At 53.3% G+C, this 22,309-nt stretch overlaps 6 protein-coding genes across 6 annotated transcripts; 5 read left to right on the top strand and 1 right to left on the bottom strand.

The window, feature by feature from the left end:
• Window positions 1-6,568: 6,568 nt before the first annotated feature.
• Window positions 6,569-7,291, top strand: ColSpa_06655 (uncharacterized protein; the record flags this gene model as incomplete). The annotated part of the gene is made up of 1 exon (XM_049272867.1): window positions 6,569-7,291. The coding sequence occupies one exon, from the start codon at window positions 6,569-6,571 to the stop codon at window positions 7,289-7,291; it is 723 nt and encodes a 240-aa protein (XP_049128824.1).
• Window positions 7,292-11,837: 4,546 nt separating this feature from the next.
• Window positions 11,838-12,933, bottom strand: ColSpa_06654 (uncharacterized protein; the record flags this gene model as incomplete). The annotated part of the gene is made up of 3 exons (XM_049272866.1): window positions 11,838-11,996; window positions 12,055-12,710; window positions 12,768-12,933. 3 exons carry the CDS (start codon window positions 12,931-12,933, stop codon window positions 11,838-11,840), a joined length of 981 nt encoding a protein of 326 aa, XP_049128823.1.
• A 3,738-nt stretch (window positions 12,934-16,671) lies between these two features.
• Window positions 16,672-16,956, top strand: ColSpa_06653 (uncharacterized protein; the record flags this gene model as incomplete). Its single annotated transcript, XM_049272865.1, has 1 exon — window positions 16,672-16,956. One exon carries the CDS (start codon window positions 16,672-16,674, stop codon window positions 16,954-16,956), a length of 285 nt encoding a protein of 94 aa, XP_049128822.1.
• A 243-nt stretch (window positions 16,957-17,199) lies between these two features.
• ColSpa_06652 (ABC transporter atnG) lies at window positions 17,200-18,231 on the top strand (the record flags this gene model as incomplete). The annotated part of the gene is made up of 3 exons (XM_049272864.1): window positions 17,200-17,497; window positions 17,580-17,809; window positions 17,911-18,231. The coding sequence occupies 3 exons, from the start codon at window positions 17,200-17,202 to the stop codon at window positions 18,229-18,231; spliced, it is 849 nt and encodes a 282-aa protein (XP_049128821.1).
• A 247-nt stretch (window positions 18,232-18,478) lies between these two features.
• ColSpa_06651 (ABC transporter ecdL) lies at window positions 18,479-20,459 on the top strand (the record flags this gene model as incomplete). The annotated part of the gene is made up of 7 exons (XM_049272863.1): window positions 18,479-18,485; window positions 18,537-19,327; window positions 19,378-19,540; window positions 19,670-19,918; window positions 19,998-20,121; window positions 20,177-20,248; window positions 20,300-20,459. 7 exons carry the CDS (start codon window positions 18,479-18,481, stop codon window positions 20,457-20,459), a joined length of 1,566 nt encoding a protein of 521 aa, XP_049128820.1.
• Window positions 20,460-20,504: 45 nt separating this feature from the next.
• ColSpa_06650 (ABC transporter gloK) lies at window positions 20,505-21,957 on the top strand (the record flags this gene model as incomplete). The annotated part of the gene is made up of 4 exons (XM_049272862.1): window positions 20,505-21,097; window positions 21,155-21,235; window positions 21,297-21,671; window positions 21,729-21,957. The coding sequence occupies 4 exons, from the start codon at window positions 20,505-20,507 to the stop codon at window positions 21,955-21,957; spliced, it is 1,278 nt and encodes a 425-aa protein (XP_049128819.1).
• Window positions 21,958-22,309: the final 352 nt, after the last annotated feature.

Genomic DNA, 22,309 nt, shown 5'->3' with positions numbered 1-22,309 from the left:
GTTGAACCAGAGGAACTCTGGGAACCTGGGGAGGTTGAGAACCTCGAAGATCTCGAGGATCTCAAATGGCTCGAGGATCTCGAGGATCTCCAAGATCTCGAGGATCTCGAGGATCCTGAAAAACTAAACAAACGCAAAAAACTCAGAGAGTTGTGGGGACGTCTCATGATTATCGAGACGCGTGCTGCCGAAATACTCTCGATTGACAATCATACAAAGGGGCTAACGGCTAGCCCACTTCAGCTTCTCAGTCAACAAGTTCAAGGCCAAGTGAGAGATGCTAGGATTAGGGTACCCTGGCGGCTAGTGGACTGTGACTACGCTTTTTTGCCAGATATCCCCCTGAAGGTACCGATATAGAACCATACCAAAGTGACACAGTGAAAGATTTGATTTCCGAGACAATGGTGCAGGCTTGTTGGGATTGGGGCGAGACAGAAAGTTTCGCTATGCCGTTGGAGGAGCCAGTGTCACTATCCCCAACCGATGAACATCGCCGCAAATTACCGTGGCACCCTGAATATCTACACGGAGAACATATTGCTCAAGTTCTACAGAAGCTTGGTTGGTGTTCCGGTATGACCTTAAGACTCGAGACCACGGCCAGTCCATCTTCGCCAGCGTTTATCGATTCGCTCGTCAAGCAAAGACTGGATGACAAACTAAAGGCACTCAGAATCATCGCTTCAAGCCATAGAAAGACAGAACTAGATCCTGACCGAGGCGCCGAGTCTTCTCAGATCATGCACTGGCTTCAGAATAGCGTGGAGCTACACCCTTGCAGCTCCGAAGACTATATGGGATCACAAAAGCCAAGCTGGGCAAGCGACCTCATCCGTACATGGGAGCTCTTAACCATCGAGACTCAAAATCATAACGAGAGATCCAAGTTCTTTAAAATGGAATCTCTGTGGAGGCTGGATTCCAGGGGGTGGGATGATGCATTCGACTTCATAGGAAAACGAGAAAAATGGGGGCCGCTGCTCGATCTTGCAGAAGGGACGAAGAGAATACTACTCCCAATCACGCGAAATTTCACTAAAGAGTATTATGCTCTTGAAAGCATACCAGATATGATCTTTCATGGTCACAAGAGATGGGAGAAAATTTGCGTAGTTTGACTGGTAGGCAGCAACATGGATATACGGCTTGGAACCGGTATCTTGGAATCTTGCTCTCTAATGTATCAGAATATCCTACATTGAGTACCACGAACAACGTGGTCTGTTTTACCAGCTCATACTGAAACATAATTGTAAGCAGCTGACATCGAGGTTCTTCCTTGCTGAAGATGCCCCAATCTTAATTTTGGACTTACCCCTATTTCGAATAGTTCCACTAGTAAAACGAAACCACAGTGCCTAATAAATCTGGAAGCGACGTACAACAAGATTTTTAATGGGCTTCGATCCAGTATTATCTCTCCGAGTCCACAGAGGCTTGCTGTTTGTTAACACGCCGAAATATTGGGCGACATCACAAGTCTTAGTGCAGCTTGATGGAATTATTGGTATAATAAATACTTATGTTCGATTGTTTCGTTAGGTTGGTTTAGTTGCAGACTATTCTCTTGACCAAGATCAGATCTTTGCGGGTATTACGGCTTTCTTTCTCGCCGAGGTCCCACCATTTGGTTGGTAAATATTTTCTAGGGTAAAACCAATCTTCATACCCAACCTTCCATCTTGGGCCATTGACTGGTCCTTAACTCAAAATAGCGTCATACATAACTTCGCATTACCAACTAGGTCACCCAATACCAATGAGATCTGATATCAAGAAGACAACCGTGATGAAAAGCGTACTAAAATTCGATTCAATCGAGCTGGTATACTTGTCCTGAGCGGGGATCCAGTATTCGCTCTCGACTACCACACCTCCAGTGGACTTGTAGTACCTGACGCCCCAGGGCTCATTCAAGATGTCAGGTTCTATACAGCAATGGAAAATGAGAGACTGGAACCTTCTTTTCCGTCGATACACCCTTTTCTAAAGACTGACTAGGTTTTCTACTCTCCGGCATTTCCTGAACACCTCATGCTACTTCGGCCTGTGGCACTTCCGAACCTCCATCCGTTAGTAGGCATATTCCATCAGAAGCAGGTTGACCCTTGAGCTAAGTACCTTGATCTGATTGATGATCGAGTCATAGCCTTGTTTGCGGTTTCGAACCAACCACTTTTGCACACCAGCATGGTGCCCGTATGGTTAATGCCAGAATTCTGGGCTGAACTGAAGAGGGTCTGTGAAACCATCAAAAAGGCATGGAAAGTGACTATGAGCCAGTGGACCAGAGCTTTTATACTTAGGACCAAAAGGACTCTAGCGAGGAGAAGCCATGGGAACTTGTCCGGGCATGTTACTGGAACCCTAAGAGTGACTCACAAGGATAACATCCGACAGACAAAAGATATGGTTGACCAAATTCTCGCCTCTATCCGAGCATTAAGAGAGCTTCGAATTGTAAGATATAGACTATACCAGCCGGCAGAAACGCTAAGCTGGGATCTAGTAGCGGGATACTAAAATGGCTCAACGACAATACCGAAGATTGTTGTCCCGGTTCTTCTGCAAGCCTGCTGGAACTGGGAACGCAACCTGAGATAGGGAAGGATATCCATCGGTTTCAGCGATGGCACTTCGGCAGTAGCTTATATGTAGATTGCGGATGGAACCGTGTCTTCCCAACTCTATCGACACGATATGACGGTAACCTCATTAGAAGGGCCTTCAGAGTCGATGTCAGATGCATATTGCAACAAGTATTGCACAGAACTCCTCTGCTTGGTTCCGAACACATTGCCGTGCTACTTTTAGGGCAGCAAGTCTCTGACAAGACGCGCGCTATACAGATCTTGACTCGAAGATACGCAGCCACTACGGATGAGGACAAAGATTTGGATAAAGGTTGGGGCCTGGATGATCACAGTAATATCCGCAACATTTTTCGAGACCTTCGACAAGGGCCTCATCTATCTCGACAAGATTTCGATAATGTAATTAGTGAAAGTTCCTTACGTCTCTCGCTTCCAAAGGGGTTCTCAACCACTGCGGATGACGGCGAACTGACAAGAAGGCTTCGAAAAGTAACTTCATTGTGGGCACCAATCCTCGATTCGCGAGACAGAACAAGGCTTGCTTCCCTTGGAAGCGCCACTCATAATTGAATCCCGAAGAAGACAACGCTCGAAGTCAATACCGCTCGCAGAAATACGCATTATCTGAGAAGTAAGGCTATTAGATGATCAAGGACAACACGGTTCTCAACAATGGCCACTGCTGCATTGAGACATCTCTCAGGGAAACCAACCATCATCGTCAAAAGTATTGGAAAAGTATAGGGTGTGAAACGTAAATGGATTCAATGTTGAAGCGGAGCTCAGATGCTTGAAGGCCAGACAGGCATAGAGTTCTGATTGAGCTTTGCATTTGGTCGAGCGAAACTAGACGAGGATCTATGGGCTAGAAATAATAGTCTTATGGACTGAATGCTATTCTTTTTGGGCTGATATCCTTCCCGCTGCTAAGTTGCATCGAGAACCTGAAAGAGAGAGAGAGGCTTCTGCGTGTCTGTTGCGGTTCCCATCTCCCGACGCGCCGCGAATTCTAACAGCCGCAATGGGCAGGCTCGACTGGCCCTGTATTGACAAATATCAACTGTGTTTGCGTCGCATATAGTGTATCTCCGACGATGATTTTCTTCATATTTTTGCCGTAATGTGTAAGCGAGTGGCCCAGGCGCCTTTTTCTATTTTGCAATAGAGACGTCCTCAAGTCTACCTTTCAATTTTAAACGGACGAAGAATCTTGGCTGGTGTTTGAGCACAGCCTACTCAGTTGTAGCTGCGCCATAGACCAGGAACTCAGTAAGGAACATGCACCAATAGGCGTTGCAGGTGGCTTCGTTGCTAGTTAGCTGGATGACAGGCTAAAGCGACGCTATTGTCTCGCAAAGTGAAGACAGCGTCGGTGAGGCTGAGCTGCCTGTCTAGTTAGATTTCCCTCGTTCGTAAATCATCTTCACTTTCCGTGCTCTGAAAAAAACACAACTTCGCGCTCTTCGAAAAAAAGAAACACCTTTACCAGCATCTTGCCGAATCACGTTTTTCAACACTGGCCCTCGCCGTCTCGTTAAGTTCGCTGAAGAAGCCCGCAAGCAGCTTCGCCGAAAGTTCTACCAGGAAACCTCTTTTCCGCTACGGCAACGATGTTCAACTGGCATGCTCCAGAATGTCGTCGGCCCCATGTCATGTTCTTGGATGATCTGAACCTCCCGTCGTGTCTGAGCTGTGGGAACACAGCTGCAGTGCCCGACATTTCAACCCAGTCTAATGGACCACCATCCCTACCAACCTCAACCGCGGAGCATAAGCTTTGTTGGCCATCCTCGTTGCCTTTTCTTGAAGACAATGAGGCACAAAAAGTTCTGCCAAAGAGCACGGAAGATGTGTCCCCCGGTTCGAAAACTAAAAGCTCAAAAAAGGAGAGTGAAGACGAAACCTTGCTCCTCAACTTCTCGGCTGTCAACGCCCAGAAAGATACGCCATCCTCATTGAATGACCGGAAATCATATGACACTCTATACGCCAAAAGAATACGCCTACTTCGGTTACTTCCTGGTAAATTTCATGATCCTCTCCGAGGCGACCTCAAGGTTGTGAACTTGGCCTCCAAGCCAGATTACGAAGCGCTGTCATATACCTGGTCCGACCTGAACGGAGACACACGAAAGTTCCAATGCATTTACATAGGGGATCGTTGTGACAGTCTTGCTATCACTGGAAACTGTGCGAACGCCCTTCGTCGTCTTCGATCTCCTAGCTGGAGCAGGGATCTCTGGGTCGACGCCATCTGCATCAACCAAGACGACACACGCGAGAGATCCCACCAAGTCGGCATAATGCAGAACATATACGCAACTGCAGCCAGGGTTCTGGTGTACTTGGGCGAAGATCCCGCAGATCTCAACCCAGCGCCACACTCCCCTTGGAAGTACGAAAACAATGGAAACACGTTACATCCTACAACAGACATCAGCGGCCAGCCTTACTTCGCGAGGGTCTGGGTCATCCAAGAAGTTGCATCAGCCCAAGAAAAACACATCCTGTTTGGATCAAGAGGGAGCAGATGGCAGGATTTCCTTCACCCACAAGATGACGCCACGGTTAGAAGTCTGCATAGACCAGATGCTGCCGAAAGAAGCCATAAGAGGCTATATCAGTTGCATCCTTGGGCACACCAAGTTCTCAAACGGAGGCACAGGGATCTAGAGGAGCTACTCGATCTCATGTACGCCACAGTTCGCTCTGAAGCATCCGATCCAAGGGACAAGATTTTTGCTCTCCTGGGTCTTTTCCCTGGCGCACACAATGCTGGTCTAATCGCCGACTATTCCTTAAGCAAGGAGCAGGTGCTCACTGGCGTAATGGCATTCTTCCTTCTTCGACACCCTAAAGAAAGATGTCGCCTGTTTGGGACATTACAGCCAAGGTCCTCGTCAAGCCTTCCTTCCTGGGTCATTGACTGGTCACAAGAATCCGACCTGCAGGAGCAAAATGCACCAAGCACCTCGATAACCACACGTTACTTACGAGTTGTAACTTCTCTAGAAGATTCCAGCGCTTTCTGCTTCGATAGAATGGGAGGGCTTTGGCTGAGAGGTGTTTCACCCTTGCGACTGGAGGACTGCATTTTTACCAGAAACGTTGATCAACCGAATCTTCCCGGCATAATAAACGGCATTCTTTATTCTCCAACATCGGAAGAGCAACGTCTCACGTCCGTCACATGGGCACGAAAATCAGATAAGGTATTTGCGGTGGCAGGACTTTCAAATCACTTGCTGGTGCTCAGACCAGTTCCACTTCATGCAGATAAGTACAGTTTTGTGGCCATCTGCGAGATACCCAGCATCGATAATGTCGTGTTGATCAACACTCTTGACCGCCAGAACATTCTGCTCATCTCCGCGTGGAATTACATCTTGGGCGATGATGCCTGGTATAGTCCGAGAACGTGGCAGGCAATGGAAGACATTTGTTCTGCCATAGAGCAATGCTGGAAGAGGGAAGAAGGTGGACAAAATGCCATTCATTCCCTTCGGAAACTATATGATCGGGCAGGCCAAAGTAAGCCTTTGAGTCTTGGTCCCTTATTTCTCGAGGCGCTTCGGACGATAGCGAGCATTCCGTACGAGCTATCACAACTACTTTGTAAGGGACCGTCTGATGGGGTACCGGGCACAGGACAGATGCATCATTCTTGGACGAGTGTGCCAGAATTTTTCAAGAGTGTTGCCAGAAGGACAAAATCAATGACTCGGCAAGGCTACAATGAAGTTGCGTGTGAAGATCTCCTTGATCCGAGTCAAGAAGGCGCTTCAAGTGGCTCCCCACTAGCACTTCTCCGGCAAATCGTCAACCGGCGTTTACAGGCTATGCGGACTGGACAAGAACCTCAGCCTCTGCTATCACTGTTCACACGTTTACCCGACCTGGAAATGCGGGTGAACCTACCTCTGAGAGAGACTCCACTGAGTAAAGGAGACGCTAATTTATTGTCCCAAACCATGGTCCAGGCTTGCTGGGATTGGGGAGAGAATGGAGACTTCGCTGCGAACCTGGAACGACCAGAATCGCCGCCTAAACCAGATGACCATCGCCGCAACCTCGAGTGGCAAACCGGACCTATGGAAGGTGAATATATGGAGAGGCTTTCGACAGAGAAAGTTTTGACAGACCTTGGCAACATTTTTGGATTGAGCTTGAGATTTAGAAGCAACATGACGTTGGATGGTCTCCTGAAATTGCTCTTGGGACAGAGACTCGACGACAAGCTACATGCTCTGTCAATTCTCGAATCGTACTACCACGAAACCGCAAAGGGCTACCACAGCCGCAGGGATGAGATCAGATCTAGAGGGATCATGCGATGGCTTCAGGATAGTATGGAGCTGCAAGGAGAGCCTCGTAACATGTCATCCAGTCAGAGGCCTCGACACCCAGGCTGGGGAGGGAACCTTGCCCGCACGTGGGATCTCTTGACCCGGGACGACCTCCACGGAGACAAAGTGGACGAGTTCTTTTCGCCTTCGCCATCGCTGGGCTCTTTCTGGAGGCCTGTTTCGCCCGCCACGAGAGCAAATTGGGCGCCGCTGCTCGACTTAGTGAGGGAGACGCGGGAACGGCTTTTCCCGCTGCAGGAGACCTTTACGGCCTATACCAGCCTCGAGGAAAGCCTGAAGAAGTTTTCAGTCAATCAAGATGGGTGGGAAAAGATCTGCGTCGTTTGAAGGGCGCGCAGCCTTGCAGCATACCGCTTGGGATGCCGGATCCGGAGCTTCGCAGAAAGTCGACCCACCTGACGGCCGGTGTGGATCTACTCGGAACGGGCGACTGGCGTCCGGACGAAGTCAAAAGACGGAAAGAGCCCGGGGGTTGGGCCACGTTGATGCGCAAATAGATATTTCTAATTGCGTTCTACTAGAGCTATTGGCTCGAAGCAACTCTAGAAATTCTGTCGAAGAGGAACGCTGAGGGGTGACAGCACCAGGTGCCAGAGGATAGTGCAGAGCCAGCTCACAGCCCTTCACTATATGTCATATCACAAATGTTTTCGTCGGCTTATTGCAGTCTCGGAAAGTCATTGATAGATTATGCAAAAAAAAATAAACATTAATCTCGTATCTCGTCAACGTCTTTTCAGATGTACAAGAATTTAGGGGCACTTGAAATAAGCCCGGTATTTACAATGGTCTCGTCTCCCTTTTTTTTTTCTCGGAATGGAATCCAGCACCTAGCACCCGCACAGGTTGAAGCGCGCAACGGACGGGTCGTGGTCGCTGACGAGCTCGTCGTACAGCTCCCACGAGTTGACGTGGATGTGCTCGTAGGCGGTGCCGTTCTTGGCGGCGAGCGCGGGGCTGACAAACATGTGGTCGAGCTCCTGGGCGTTCATGTCGTAGACGTACGTGTAGCGCTCCTCGACGGGGATGCCGACGGCCTCGTCGAGGTCGACGAGCCCGGACTTTGCGGCGAAGTTCTTGATGGGCGCGACAAACGCGAACTCGTTGAAGTCGCCGGCGGCGATGATGCGGGCGTTGGGGTCCGCGGCGAGGATCTCGGCGATGAAGGACTGGTTTGCAGGGTTAGCCGGGGCTCGTAGAACGGAAGAAGAGGGTAGGAGGGGGGGGGGGGGGGGGGGGGGGGGGGGGGGGGGACATACGCCGGTGAGCTCGCCCTGCTCGATGCGCGGGTTCACGACACCATTGACAGGGGGGCGGGGGTCGCCGTGCAGAGATGAGGAGCCGCCCTTGGAGGCGAAGTGGACGTTGACGGTGAAGAAGATTTTGTTCTGGGGCCCCTTGATGGCGCGCCACGCGGCGACGAGGGGCTTGCGGCTGGCGTCCCACGCGCTGCTGGCGGGCGCGATGCGGCCGGGGTTGTACTTGAGCGCCGGGCCGGGGAGGACCTCGTTGGCGTCGAGGCTGCCGCCGGGGTTGGGCTTCCACAGCTCGACGACGTCGGGCTTGTAGAGGTACGCGACGCGGATGTTGCCGCCGGGCTGGCCGCCGTCCTGGCCGTCGACGGGGTCAATGACGACGAAGTCGTAGACGGCGCCGGAGCGGGTTTCGATCTCGGCGGCGAGGGTGGACAGGGTGACGTTGGAGGAGACGACGCCGTTGTTGGTCGCGCCGCTGTTGTCCTGGATCTCCTGGACGAAGATGAGGTCCGGCGTCTTCATGTAGTCGACGATGTGGGCGGCGACGGCGGGGAGGTGGGCCGAGGAGGGGAGAGGTTCTCGACGTTGTAGTCGCCGATGGTGATGCCCCTGCAGTCGCCGCGGCTGACGAGGGAGGTGGCGGGGGCGTTGTTGGTAGCGTTCTTGGCGATGGTGATGGCGGTCAGGGGCAGGATGCGGTAGAAGCCAAAGGCGTAGGTCACGACGCCGGTGATCTCGGTGAGCTCATCGCCCATCTTGGACTCGGGGTTCTTGGTGCCGTCCAAGGGGTGCCAATGACAATGGTCTCAGGGTTGGAGTCTTTGAGCATGTTAGCCACTCGTTTCCCGGGGTTTGGAGGAGGTGCAGGTGAAGCTTACCCTTGTCAGTCATGGTGATGCCGCCGTGCGAGTTGCGGCCGGTGGTGGGCCAGTCGCCAATGACCCATGTGTCGCCGTACTGGTTGGGGCGGGTGACGGCGACGGGGTTCTTGACGGTGACAAGCTCGCCGCTCAGGGACTCCCAGAAGTCGAGGCCGTAGAGCGTGGGGTCGAGGACGGGGTTCTCGATGGAGATGTTGGCGACGGCGTTGGGCACGGCATAGATGTCGCCGCCGTCGAGGCTGGTGTACTGCTCGGTGGGAGGGGGAAGCGTATCGACGCCAATGACAAGCGGCACCACCTCGTTGCCCTTGGACACGACAACAACGTTCTTGGGGGAGCTGAGCTCCGTGAGGTAAATGTAGTTTGTCGCGGACCTACGCTGTATTAGCCGAAGCTCACATGAACTACGATTGTTTGTGTGGGAATCATCTTACCTGTACTCCTGAATCTTTCCATCCAGGGTAATGACGTCGCCTACAGTGAGGTTTGCGCCAACGGTACTGCCGTAGACGTAGACGGCCTCGGAGGTGGCATCGTCGTCGTCGGGCGTGGTCGAGCGGATCCAGATTCCGTTGGGGCCCTTGGCGAGGACAAGACCGGTGACGTTGGTCACGGACTGGTCCTTGAAGGGGGAGAGGAACTTGTTGCCGTTGATCTCGGCGATGGTCAAGGCCGAGGCGGCACCAGCGACGGAGAGGAAGAGGGATGCGACCTTCATCTTGGCTTGGCAAGGATGTCTTTGGACAGGCCTTGAAGGAAACTAAGAGGCACACACGCGCGCAAGCACCGACGGTATGGGATCACGAGAAAAAAGGCAACGAAGCTCTTTCTCTGGGTTGGCGTCCTGGAACAAGAAGAAGATCGTCCACGAACATTTTTTTCTACCGCGGGACCGTCACCACTATATGTAGTATGGAGCTGAACTCTCAGCTTGTGGTCCGCGTCCCCCGATTCTCCTAGGTAGGGTCGTATCGCACCGAGTCGAATGCCAAGAGAAGCTGTACACATCGTGGGGACCGGTGATCCATTCCGCCCTTGCATCGCGGGAGCTGCCTCTTCGCATGTGTGTGCCTTTCGCGTGGACAATCTTCCATGTACGAAGGCGAGATTGGGCGGAAGAAGACAGGGAGAGGCGCGGTCAGCTCCGATGCCTTCTTCCAAGATGCGCAGATACCCGTTCTCACTGGACGGGACGGACAGAGATTCTATCGATTGATGGGCAGGGGTTGACGTTCCGTCGTATCAATTGACCTCTTAGAGCGTTCCGTGCCTGGCACGTTCTGATTTCTGCCCACCCTTGGCCACGGCGCCGGCAACGTCACGGCTACACAAGCAGCTTGGGCTAGCTGCCAGACACGCAAATCGTCGCGGCGATGCATTGGCCAGCCCACACCCGATCGGGAAGGTGAAGGGGTGTCCTGCGAGAGCGCGGGAGAGTCGCCTAGCTGGTGTCTAGCCCCGGTGGGGACGACGACAATGGTTGAACGGCGTGTGGGGGGGAGACGAGAGAGCAAAGGAAATGAGAGTCAACGTCGAGAAGCAATTCTGCCCTTTGACTGAACCCATCCAACATGCTATAATTACAATGGACAACCCGCTCCAGCCAGTAAGGAGAGGGAAGATGACTCGTCCAACGCAAACACAAGCCGGGCCAACTCCCTTCCTCGGACAAGTGAGCCCCCTTCGAGAGCCAAGACGCGTCGGGGCCACACTCGATAGGCCTAACCGGGACGCGCGTGAATCACTTGCTGTTTTGTTGGTCGAGGTCGTTGCTCCGGCGGTGGAGGTGCGGAGACGGGAGAAACTCAATTACACTACTCTAAAGGATCGGGCAGGGATTCGTTAAAGGGGGCCCGGGCCACGACTAATCTGCGCCTTATCGCCTGCCAATCATTCCCCTCACGTGTTGGTGGGCCCTTGCCGGGCCCCGAAGCTCTGACCCCCGGTCGTCCTTGGATGTGCCCCTGTTGCTTCGCCGGCCTCCGAACCCGTTAAACTTGATTCGACATCCCTCACCCGTTACCAGTTGCCGTTCGTCTTCACTCACCAAAAACTCCAATTCACATCTCCCTCGTGAGGATCTTCAGCTCACCCGTAAGGGTCCCCAGCCCACTCTGTTCTCTCTCTCTCTCCTCACACTCACACACACACACACACACACACACACACACTTACACCAAAATGTGGTTTGAAGCAACCAGTTCAATTCTCGCTCTCGTGGTATCACAATTCTACGTAAGCTCCTGAGGGCGACATCTCAGCTTCGCCCAAGACTGCGGTGCGCACCTTTTCACTCAATTTTCCTATCAAAAGGAACACACGTCTTCCCAAGGACGTTTACAAAACATATCCCATGGAAACTCACGTCCACAGAGTGAAAAGATTCCTTCGCCCCAAGCCCTTCCTAAGAATACACCCAAAAAAAAAAAGATACTCCTCAGTAGTGCGACGGGGAAGAAAGCTGCTTCACTGACATCTCGAGTGAGATCCAGCCAGCCAAGTTTCCGTGCACACCGCAAAAACAAAAAAAAACCTTAGTATGATTTTGTTCTTTTTCCCATTCAATCATCGAGACATATCAACACACTCGGCGAACAGCTCTGCCTGCGTAGCTGCCTTGGCTTTGGCCGTTGGATTGGCCGGGTCCTTTGGGAGGAAACCCTGTCCCAGGACCCGACTCGGCCTTTAATCCTTCGGCTCCGGCATCGGGAACCAGACGGAGTCGTCCACTTCTGTTTACTCCGCATCATCCGCATCATCCGCATCAGCTGCATCAGCTGCATCGGCTGACTCTTCGTCGCGTCCAAGAAGGCCGGTGAGCGGGGCGAGAGGGTCGTTCTGCTGCTGCTGACCGTCGGCCGCCTTGCCAGCGCCACCAGCCGCGCCACCGGTGAGCTAGACGTAGATTAGCATCGCTGTCCAACTACATGTGACTGAGATGACGAGAACTTACACTACCGAGAATGGAAGAGAGGATGTTGTTTCCGTCCGCCGCCGCAGCGTTGCCTCCGGTGGCAGCACCGCCGGCAGCGTCGGCGGCGTTGTTGTTTTTGTTCTTCTTTCCGCCCTTCTTCTTCTTACCACCGGCGTTGGCGGTTCCGTTCTTCGCACCACCGGCAGCCGCTGCGTCGACAGCGGCTTTGTTCTTGGCCTCGGCAGTCTTCTTGGCGTCCTTCTTTGCCTTGGCGGCCGCCGCATCATCGGCAGCGTTGGCAGTACCGTTATTGGCGGCGCCACCTGCACCGTTGTTCTTGTCCTTGTTCTTCTTCGCGGCGTCCTTGCCTTTTGCCTTGGCTGCCTTGTTCTTGTCCTTCTTGTTCTTCTTGGCATCACCGGCGTTGGCGGTTCCGTTCTTCGCACCACCGGCAGCCGCTGCGTCCCCAGCCTTAGCAGCCTTAGCAGCCTTAGCAGCCTTGCCATCCTTAGCAGCCTTGCCATCCTTCTTCTTGTCCTTCTTATTCTTCTTGGCATCGCCGGCGTTGGCAGTTCCGTTGTTGGCCGCTCCGGTTCCCGCGGCGTCAGCAGCAACGGCGGCGGCGTCCGCAGCCTTGGCATCCTTCTTCTTCTTGGCGGCATCCTTGTCGGCGGTGCCATCCGCGGCAGCGTCGGCTGACGAGGGAGGTTAGTCAAGATGTAAGCTGGGGTTGAGGCAGGTTTGGCACTTACATTGCGCTTCCTCGTCCTTGGCACGGCGGAGCTTGGGCCTGACGTCGACCTGGGGCGCGAGGTTCACGTCCCTGATGGGCAGCGCCACGGATCGCTCATCGTGGGTGGGGAGGGCGATGACCTGGGCAGCGATGGCCACAATGGAAAGGAGAACGGAGCTCTTCATCTTGGAAGTTGGGAAATGGAACGTTGATGGTAAGTTTCCGTAAGTAGAAAGAGGTTCGCAGAACCTGAGAGAATCGAAAGAAACTGAGAAAACAAGGCACTCAAGGAAAGACTGGACCAGCCAAAGTGAAGGAACTGAACCGAGTTTGAAGTTTTGCTAAAGGCTTGGGAGTGTCGAGAGAAGAGAACGAAAGAAGGGCCAGGCTGGGCCGGGTTGATATAGACTATTAGGCCAGAGATAATCTTACCCCGATCCAGATCCTTCGGGAATTCATGCCGCAGGTTAAGCATGCACAGAATGCTACTGTGAGGTCACAGTGCCAAGGAATTGAGACATCTTGTCAAACAAATGAGGTGAACACTATCTCTGTCGCCCATGGCCACCATGTCAGCCATGTCACAGGCTATGATCCATCGCGAGGGCAGTGCAAGTTCGGTGGAGCCAGGAGAGTGAGGGCCTCTCCCAGTTTGAGAGAAGAATGTCGCGCCACACCCCGGAGCAGCCGCGAGCCGGGGGATGTGGAGACAAGGTCCAAAAATAATGGGAAAGAGGACAAACGGTTAGGGAAAAAGGGCGTGTGTAGCCGATTGATGATGGGCGGATCATGGGCTTCGATACCGCGGATTGGTGCCGTAGAGGCCCATGAGGGCGGTTGCTGATCAGACGGATGGTGATTCAGAAAGGCCCCGCCGCGCCGAATTCCAGTGTCTGTTCTCCGAAGTTCTGGGCTTGCGGAGGTGGGAACGGGGTACCAGCTTCAACGTTGGTGGCTTGTTGGAGAGGCGGCTAGACCCCTTTGCGGCCATTACACAACAAATCCACGGCTCCGCGGCTTTGGGAAAACCCAAGGTCGTCCCCAACTTCTGCTCCCTGCGCACGGTGGAACACATGGGAGGGTTGTGCAGTTTGATCGGAGGGCAGGTTGTCAAACCTGGGATGAAACGCCGCCAGCGAAAGCGCTTGGCTAGAGTCGCAAACGCTTTTTTGTGATCCTCCCCCCTCGTTGACTTGACTCTTCGCTGATGTGACGGCGCTTGTCCCAAGACACTGGTGCCGACCGAACAACTTTGTCCGTCTGTCCGCCTGCCCTACACCAGGATGGCCTCTGAAGCATGAGCATAACCGAAGCGACAGAGTCTAAATTCATTACAACGACGCACCCTGAGCGGTTTCTTGACAAGCAGGGGCGTCTCTTGTGAGTCGGAACCGGGCTCCTGGGTGTTGCAGAAACAGCGAGTGCTCTGGATGGATGGATGGATTTGCAGAATTTGCTGCATCTTTGCTGCATCTTTGCTACATCTTTGCTGGGTCACCAACCGGTTATGATGGCCGCAACAGGTTGGAACAGGCAAGAGGCTCTCCAAGAGCCTTTGAACTGTCAGCCGCAATGCTGCGTTGAAGAGGTCGAAGCTTGGCTTCACGCCCTGGTCGAAATCGTTCCAGCCCTTGCTTTCCCCCTTGCCGTCGCCGCAACGTCGCTCGTTTAGGCGATTTTCAAGGAAGGGGAGGGATTCGGCGACTTTCCCTACTGACCAGCAAGATGCTTGTTTGTTTGGACGTTGACCCGCGGGTTGCGGTTGCTGCGCCATTCCGTGCCTGTCCATCCCGTCCGCTCACATCCCTCTCACGGTAAATGCCGAGGGCCAGGGCCAGAGCCACAGGCGACATTGGGGGTCGGCAGAGCCTGGCAGCGCGGTACCGCTCGAGGTCGAGTTGGAGAGAAATGGATGGTGTTTCAACTGGTGCATCGAATTGCCAAGGCCCTGTGTCTCGAGGAGATTAACAAAATCGGGCGATGATCGTCGCGCAACGAAGGCAATACCTACTGTCGAGCAGCAGTAATTAAGCGGCTGAAAGAAAAGAGTTAATAGCAGATCAAAGAACCTATAACACCAAGAAACATCAAGAAACCTGCTTGAGGGGTTGGCGATGCTTCTGGCCTTGGCTCCCCGAGTCTCAGAAATCGCTTGGTTCTCTCGTGGCTCTCGCCAGTCCACAGACCTCAAACCTCAGACCTCAGAATTCTCAGACCACAGGATCTGAGAATCCCAGGCCACCACTACATCCGGGGATCACTGGGGCGAGTCCCCAGGGTTCAGAATTACAGTAGAAGCCAAGCATTTTCGCGAGGAGAATCAGGGGACGAACGGATGTGCTGCGATCCTGTTTGGGAAATCATGGAGCCGGCGGCACAGAGATGATCGGCGAGCCAGAAAATCAGACAGTGACACAGGAGAGAAAGAAAGACGCCCCATCGTGGGTACAGGTACCTAGGTATTGTCGACTGGCACGACCGGGCCCTGCTGCATTGCTTTCTTTCCCCACGAGAAGGAAGAGGAGAGGAGACAGGCCGCTCGCATCCCCTCTGAGTGAAGGGGTGCCCCTTTAACCCCGTTGATCCATCTTTCTTTCCTTCTGTCCAACTCTCTGACCAGCCTGTGAGGCGTGACAGGTGCTCCAGACTGACCCGAACAGAAGGAGAGGACCCAGAGGCTCCCGTCTTGGCAAGTCAGTGAGTCAACATCATGTGTCCCCTCTTTCTTCTTCGCATCAAATCATGTGCATGATGACGAGTCCGCATTTCAGATTTGGTTGGGTCTTCCCTTCCATCTGTTCGTGGATTACACGTGTGGGGGGGCAGGAGCAGAACACCAAGAGTGGACGCCATTCCAAATGACTCCATCTTCTGCACGAGCTTGTTTTGCTTTGAATCGTGCAAGTCTACATTTAGCAAAAGATGGGCACAATCGACCGACTTCGGACGACGCCGTTACCATGTAAATTCCCACCCCGCCGGCCGTGTGAGCAAATTGCAGCAGGTCGCCTCGCCTACAGCACCTAAACTGGCAGACACCTCAGCCCAGTTCGTGCTCGCATCTGCCTTACCGGTACGTGACGTGACTCTCTAGGTTCAGTCATCTCAACGCCTCTTCCCAGAGTCATCTCATCGACATGCACTCTCTGACCCAGACGGTTCCAAGGTCAGAGTTGACACGCCCTGCGGTCCCCAACGTCCAATCTCCTTGCCAGTGCTTCTGCATCTTCACTCCCCCTCCCAGGCCGGTGTGCCGGTTAGCGGCACGGAGGCCGACTCGTCCAATGCGTTGGTGCTAGCTAGGCTGCTGCCCTCGAACCGACCAGACTCCCACCTTTTCCCATCATCTGTCGGTAACGGGCCGCCCTATCCTCCATCATCGTTGTTGGCGTCGACTGTCAACCCGTTCATCAGTCACAGATGAGACTGCATCCGCTTTGGGCAGTTCACGGGGTGGCTGTGTCTGGGTTCCACTGTGCCGCTCCCCGACGCTGACACTGCTAACGCCGTCAATCCGATTGGCACCAATTACCTACTATGTACCACCACCTCACCGTCTCTCCAACTTGACTTGGCTACGCTGCCTAAGGCTGGCCTCTCCAGGTTACGAAGGATTTGCCCGCAGCTACACGACGCCTGCAGCAAGCTTGTTTTCCATTCCGGCCCAATCTCGTCGCGGTTGAAGGCTTTCCCGTTTCTCAGCAAGCTATAAGAGTAGGCAAGATTCAACAGTAGTGTCTCTTTGAAATATTCCCACAAGGTCCTTTACCTCTGACATTGACGCTCATACTGGGAAGCGAGGTAACAAAGCGTTGCATTCGGTGCCATGTTTTGTTTGAAATCTTCCTTCTAATTAAATTGCCTCACTCTCCTGGATCTTGAAACACCATCAGCGCAGACAAAGGTCCGGTGCCTACCACACCATGTGGCTCCCGCAGCCGGCCTGTCCTCCCGAGCTGGATGACTCGCTCGGCCCGTGGGCCGGAGAATCATGCCGGGGCGGCTTCGACTTTACGCTACTGTTCGAGGAAGCCGTACTTGCGGTTCCCCTGCAGTCTCTCTTACTCCTGCTGCTCCCCACCTGCACCGTACGCCTGGCTAGGTCGGATGTCAAGGTCATAGCTAGTACCTTGCGTTATCTCAAGGCTGTCAGTCTCGGCGAACTCGCGCCACTACTATGTACTTGCTACACTTGGCTGACGTACTGAAAGGCTTCATTCATTTGCCTGGTTGCTCTCAACCTTGCGCTTCTCATACTCTGGACCACTACGCCCACTAACGTGATCGCTCGCACGCGTGCAACCATTCCCACCTCCGTCCTCAGTCTCGTTGCCTCGCTCGGGCTAGGTTTGCTGTCATGGCTTTCACACGAACGGTCCGTGAGGCCGTCGTTCGTCCTCTCGACTTATCTCTTACTGTCAGTCTTGTTGGACGCCGCCCGTGCTCGAACCATGTGGATGTTGAGCCCCCATCGAACCATCCCCGCCGTCTTCACATGCACCTTGGCGTTGAGGGTGGTCATGATCCTTCTAGAATCGACAGAGAAGCGGCGCATCCTGGTCCCGCAGCACAAGGGATATTCCATGGAGGTTACCAGCGGTACCTTCAGCCGATCCGTCTTCTTCTGGCTGACGTCGCTCTTCGTCAACGGCTACAGAAATATTCTCCGGCTAGACGACCTCTACCCGCTGGACCCTGAACTAGCCTCGGGGCCGATATACAGGAAACTCGCGGAGGCGTGGGACAAAGGTAACAAAAAGACCTCCCGCCCGTCACGGCTAAAATATATTATTCCGCAGACTAATTAATATATCTGGCGATCGCTAAAAAGTCCCCGACAAGACCGTGCCCGGCGCTTTGTTCAACACCTGGCTCCGTACCTTTGCGGGCCCCATGTCCGCCGCCATCGTCCCGAAGCTCTTCCAGATCGCGTTCAACTACGCCCAGCCGTTTCTCATAGAAGAAGCGATCCGCTTGGCCAGCCAGCCGCAGACACAGCCCTACAACAACCGTGGTTTTGGTTTGATAGGGGCGTATGCTCTCGTCTACACAGGTATTGCCGTGAGTTGTTTCCTCGTTTTGACTTGTTTCGGTTGCGATTGCTTCGGACTTTCGGCCGTTCTGGAGACCACTCAATCGCGTACGCTGAACATTGGACCCAGGTTTCGACCGGTCAGTATGACTGGCGTAATCAACGCGCGTCTTCGATAACGAGGGGCAGCACCACTGCACTTGTTTACAGGAAAGCCCTCAGATTGGATCTGACGTCACCAAATGTCAGTCCCTCGGGGGCTTTGACTCTGGTTGGCACCGATACCGAGACCATCAGCCAGGGCATCACTCAGCTCCATGAGGTTTGGGGTGGGCTTTTGGAAATTGGCATCGGCATTTACCTGATCTACAGGCAGCTCGGGGCAGCTTGTGCCATGCCCGTTGCCCTCGTCTTTGGTATGAGAACGTATTGGATTCTCCAAGTGGCGTAGTAGACTCATTGGATCATCAGGTGTCCTCATCGCCACAGCTTTTTTCGCAATTCCGACTGGCAAAGCATCAGCAGAATGGATCAAAGCCTCGCAAGACCGAGTTTCGACAACCTCGAAGACCTTGGGAAACATAAAATGGCTCAAAATCTCTGGCCTTAACGATGTGGCCTTTTCGGTTATCCAGAAGCTCCGCGGCACTGAGCTAGAGGTATCGAGAAGATTTAGGATCTTGCTCGGCATCTCCATGATGTTCTGTTAGTCAAATCAATCCTTTGGCGTGATTGTTACTGATGATAGCCTTCAAGTGATTTGCACGCCAATTTGGTCTCCGATTCTTACGTTTAGCACTTTTGTTGGCACCGCATCCGGAAACGGCGACACCCTGACGATTCAAAAGGCTTTCACGGCGTACTCTCTTTTGATTCTCGTGAACCAGCCTCTGGTTGGTATCGTCATGGGTTTGCCCATTCTCGCAGCCGCCCTTGCGTCTTTCCAGAGAATACAAGACTTCTTGAACGGAAATGAGCGAAGCGACAACAGACTCATCACAGACAGCCCCGAGCGGGATGTCAAAACCTTGGCAGGAAAACTCACTTCTCAGAGCCCAGCAGGAAAGAGTGTGCCGATACAGGATCTCGAGCTTTTCGAGATGCAAAAGAGCGGCTCTGATGGCTTCAATCTTGCTAAAAACGTCGTCATTTCTATAAACGGAACGTTCTCGTGGTCAGACGACTCCAAACCTGTCATCGACATTGAAAACTGGAATGTCAAGCGAGGTGCCTTCACCTTGATTCTGGGGCCTGTCGGGTGTGGGAAGTCAACGCTTCTCAAGGCCCTCCTCGGTGAACTTTCGTCATTCAAGGGAGCGATACATTCCAACTTCGCCAGCATCACATACTGTGGTCAGACGGCGTGGATACCCAACGATACGGTGCGGAACATCATCGTCGGTCACAAGGCCTTTGATCCGTCCTGGTATCAGACGGTCGTCAGGGCCTGTGCTTTGGAGAAGGATATCTCTAGCTGGCCAAAGGGAGAGAACACCGTAGCTGGAACAAAGGGGATTTCTATGAGTGGTGGTCAGAAACATCGGCTGGTATGTCTCCCTACAACGAATGGTAACCCCTGGTCTTAACATTTATTCAGGCTATTGCGCGAGCTTTGTATGCAAGACAAGAACTGATGCTTCTCGATGATGTGTTCAGCGGCCTAGACTCTACCACTGAAGAAATCGTCTTTAGCAGTCTTTTCGGTAGCGAAGGCTTGCTTCGGAATACTGACACGACTGTTGTGCTGGCATCCTCTGATTGTAGGTTCTTCAAGTTCGTGACACGGCATTCTCGCTTTACTGACAGTTGTGATGTAGCGCGTCGACTATCATTCGCTGACGAAGTCGTTGTCCTCAATGAAGACGGCCAAATCGTAAAAAACGAAATAGCCGGGAAACCTGCGAGGAGCCAGATCCCTGGCAAAGAAACTGTCCAGTCAACCAATTTGCCCAAGGGTGCGCCTCGTCAAGCAGAGAATCGCAACGATATGCCAACAGCTACAGTCTTGGATATGCTCGAGGACCAGGCGGACGCCACGCGTCAGCTCGGCGACTGGGGGATGTACAGATTCTACGCCAAGGGAGCTGGTTGGCTCAGCTTGACTACCTTCGCCAGTGCCATGGTTGTATTCGCCTTTTGTGATTCTTTCCCAGGTAAAGCTTACACCTGGCCTCTACCATAACAGTTGATATTTGAGCTGATGCGTGGTGGCCACAGATATTTGGCTCAAGTGGTGGGCGGAGTCGAACGAGACGAGGCCGAATCAAGACCTTGGCAAGTGGCTTGGTGTATATGCTGCGCTCGGGGTCGGATCAGGAGTGTCTGTTCTTTTCGGCATGTGGTAAGTCTCAAGAAGACTGGTTTACTCCTGCCTCAACTCTGACGGCCCATACCAGGCAACTCTTCATCGTCATCATCAACAAGTCGGGCGTCTATTTCCATGGTGCCTTGCTGGACACCACGTCTCGGTAAGACGTGGAGATTCTCTTCTTCCCATAGACAGAAGCTGACGAATTCAGTGCACCAATGTCATTCCATAGCTCCGTAGACAGCGGTATTACAGTCAACAGATTCAGCCAGGACCTCCAACTTATTGACATGGAACTGCCATCTGCCGCACTTGGGCTAGCCATTGGTTTGCACACCTATCTCCCTCGCAACAAGCTTTACGTCATCTAACTCTCGTCTCGTTCAGGCGTAGCATTCGGCGTGGCCCGCTTCATAATGATTTCCGTGTCCTCCCGCTACGTGGCCGCCATTCTCCCGGTACTTGTCCCTGTCTTCTACGCCATCCAGCACTTCTATCTCCGCACCTCACGTCAGATGCGTCTCCTCGATATCGAGCACAAGGCCCCGCTCTACTCCCAGCTCATCGAGACTCTCGAGGGTTTAGCGACGATCAGAGCGTTCAAGTGGGAAGACGACTTTGAGAAGACGAATCTGCACCGGCTAGATAACTCGCAGCGGCCTAGCTATTTACTCACTTGCCTCCAACGGTGGCTGACATTTTCCGTGGACATGGTTATTGCGGTCATTGCTCTCGTATTGATTGCACTCGTTACGACCCTCAGGGAACAGATCGGACCTGGCTTCATAGGTATTGCTCTGACGAACATCTTGTCGTTTAGCGGCATTGTCAAGACGATCATCACGTCATGGGTTACGTTGGAAGTTTCGCTCGGCGCGGTTGCGCGGGTGAGGAACTTTACCTTGACTACAAGACCTGAAGGGGATTCCGAGGTCCATCTCACTGAGCCGGAAGGGCAGTGGCCCAGTCGAGGTGCGGTTGAGTTTTGTGGTGCAACGGCGTCATATCCGTGAGTTCGGGGAGATATCTTGAGACGTCGACGAGATGGAGGCTAAAACATGTGCAGGTCGTCCGGCACCATCCTTAAAAGGGTCGACTTATCGATACAGCCGGGCCAAAAGGTCGCTATATGCGGGCGAACAGGCAGGTAAGTTGTCGCTCGCCGCTCCACGGAGAACCCGTCAAGAGGTATCTGACATCGAAAACAGCGGGAAAAGCTCTCTCATCCTCTGTCTTCTCCGCATGATGGACCTAGATTCCGGCTCCATCACGATCGACGGCGTCGACATCTCCACCCTCCCACACGAATACGTCCGCTCTAAGCTCGTCGCCGTACCGCAAGAGTCATACATCTTTGATGGAACGGTCCGTCTGAACCTCGACCCCACCGAGACCGCCCCAGACTCGGAGCTCGTAGCTGTTCTTGAAAGAGTACAACTCTGGGACAAGGTCGAGGAGCGAGGCGGGCTCGGCGCGGTCATTGACGACAAGTTCTTTTCGCAGGGCGAGGCGCAGTTGTTGGTCTTCGCGAGGGCGATGCTGAGGAAGGGCAAGGTGCTCATCTTGGATGAGATCACCAGCAGGTAAGACCCAAGCCTACGTTTCCTCGCCAAGTGGAGACTCGCTAACATGCGTCATAGTCTAAACGAGGAGTCGAGTCGGATTGTTGATGAAGTACTACGGACTTGGTTCCGTGACTGGGCCATCATCGCCATCGCACATAAGTTGGAGTCGATTCTGGACTTTGACCGAATTGCGGTGCTTGATGCGGGCGTGGTTGTCGAGTTCGGCGAGCCCAGGCAGCTGCTGAGACAAGCATCAGCTTTCAGCAGGCTGTATGAGCATTCGCCGGCTTCTGGTACAGGCTGATGGAGGAGCACGTAGGGGTATGCAAGGCTGTAGGATCGACCATCACTTCTCCATTTCATGTAACATTACTAGTAGAAGCCGACTCCATTCTTTGGATAAAAATCAATATTTAATGGAAGATATACCATCTCTATCCTAGAGCCACTATTGCCTGCATGATCATTATTCTGTTTCCAGCCCGCTTCGAATCTGTGCCACCTAGTTGTTGGTCTTGGCTACCTAGGTCCAACATGCATATTGCTGATTCCCATTGGATCGTGTAAAGCTGCACTTCTGCAAATACCGAAGCCTTGCAGGCAAGCCCAACACACCAGTTGCGGCCTGAGACGTTTCTTCTGCCAATCACCCCAGC

Source organism: Colletotrichum spaethianum, assembly GCF_022836535.1.
Source record: "Colletotrichum spaethianum MAFF 239500 DNA, contig16, whole genome shotgun sequence".
Lineage (NCBI taxonomy): Eukaryota > Fungi > Ascomycota > Sordariomycetes > Glomerellales > Glomerellaceae > Colletotrichum > Colletotrichum spaethianum.
This window is presented reverse-complemented; position numbering and strand designations above follow the sequence as displayed.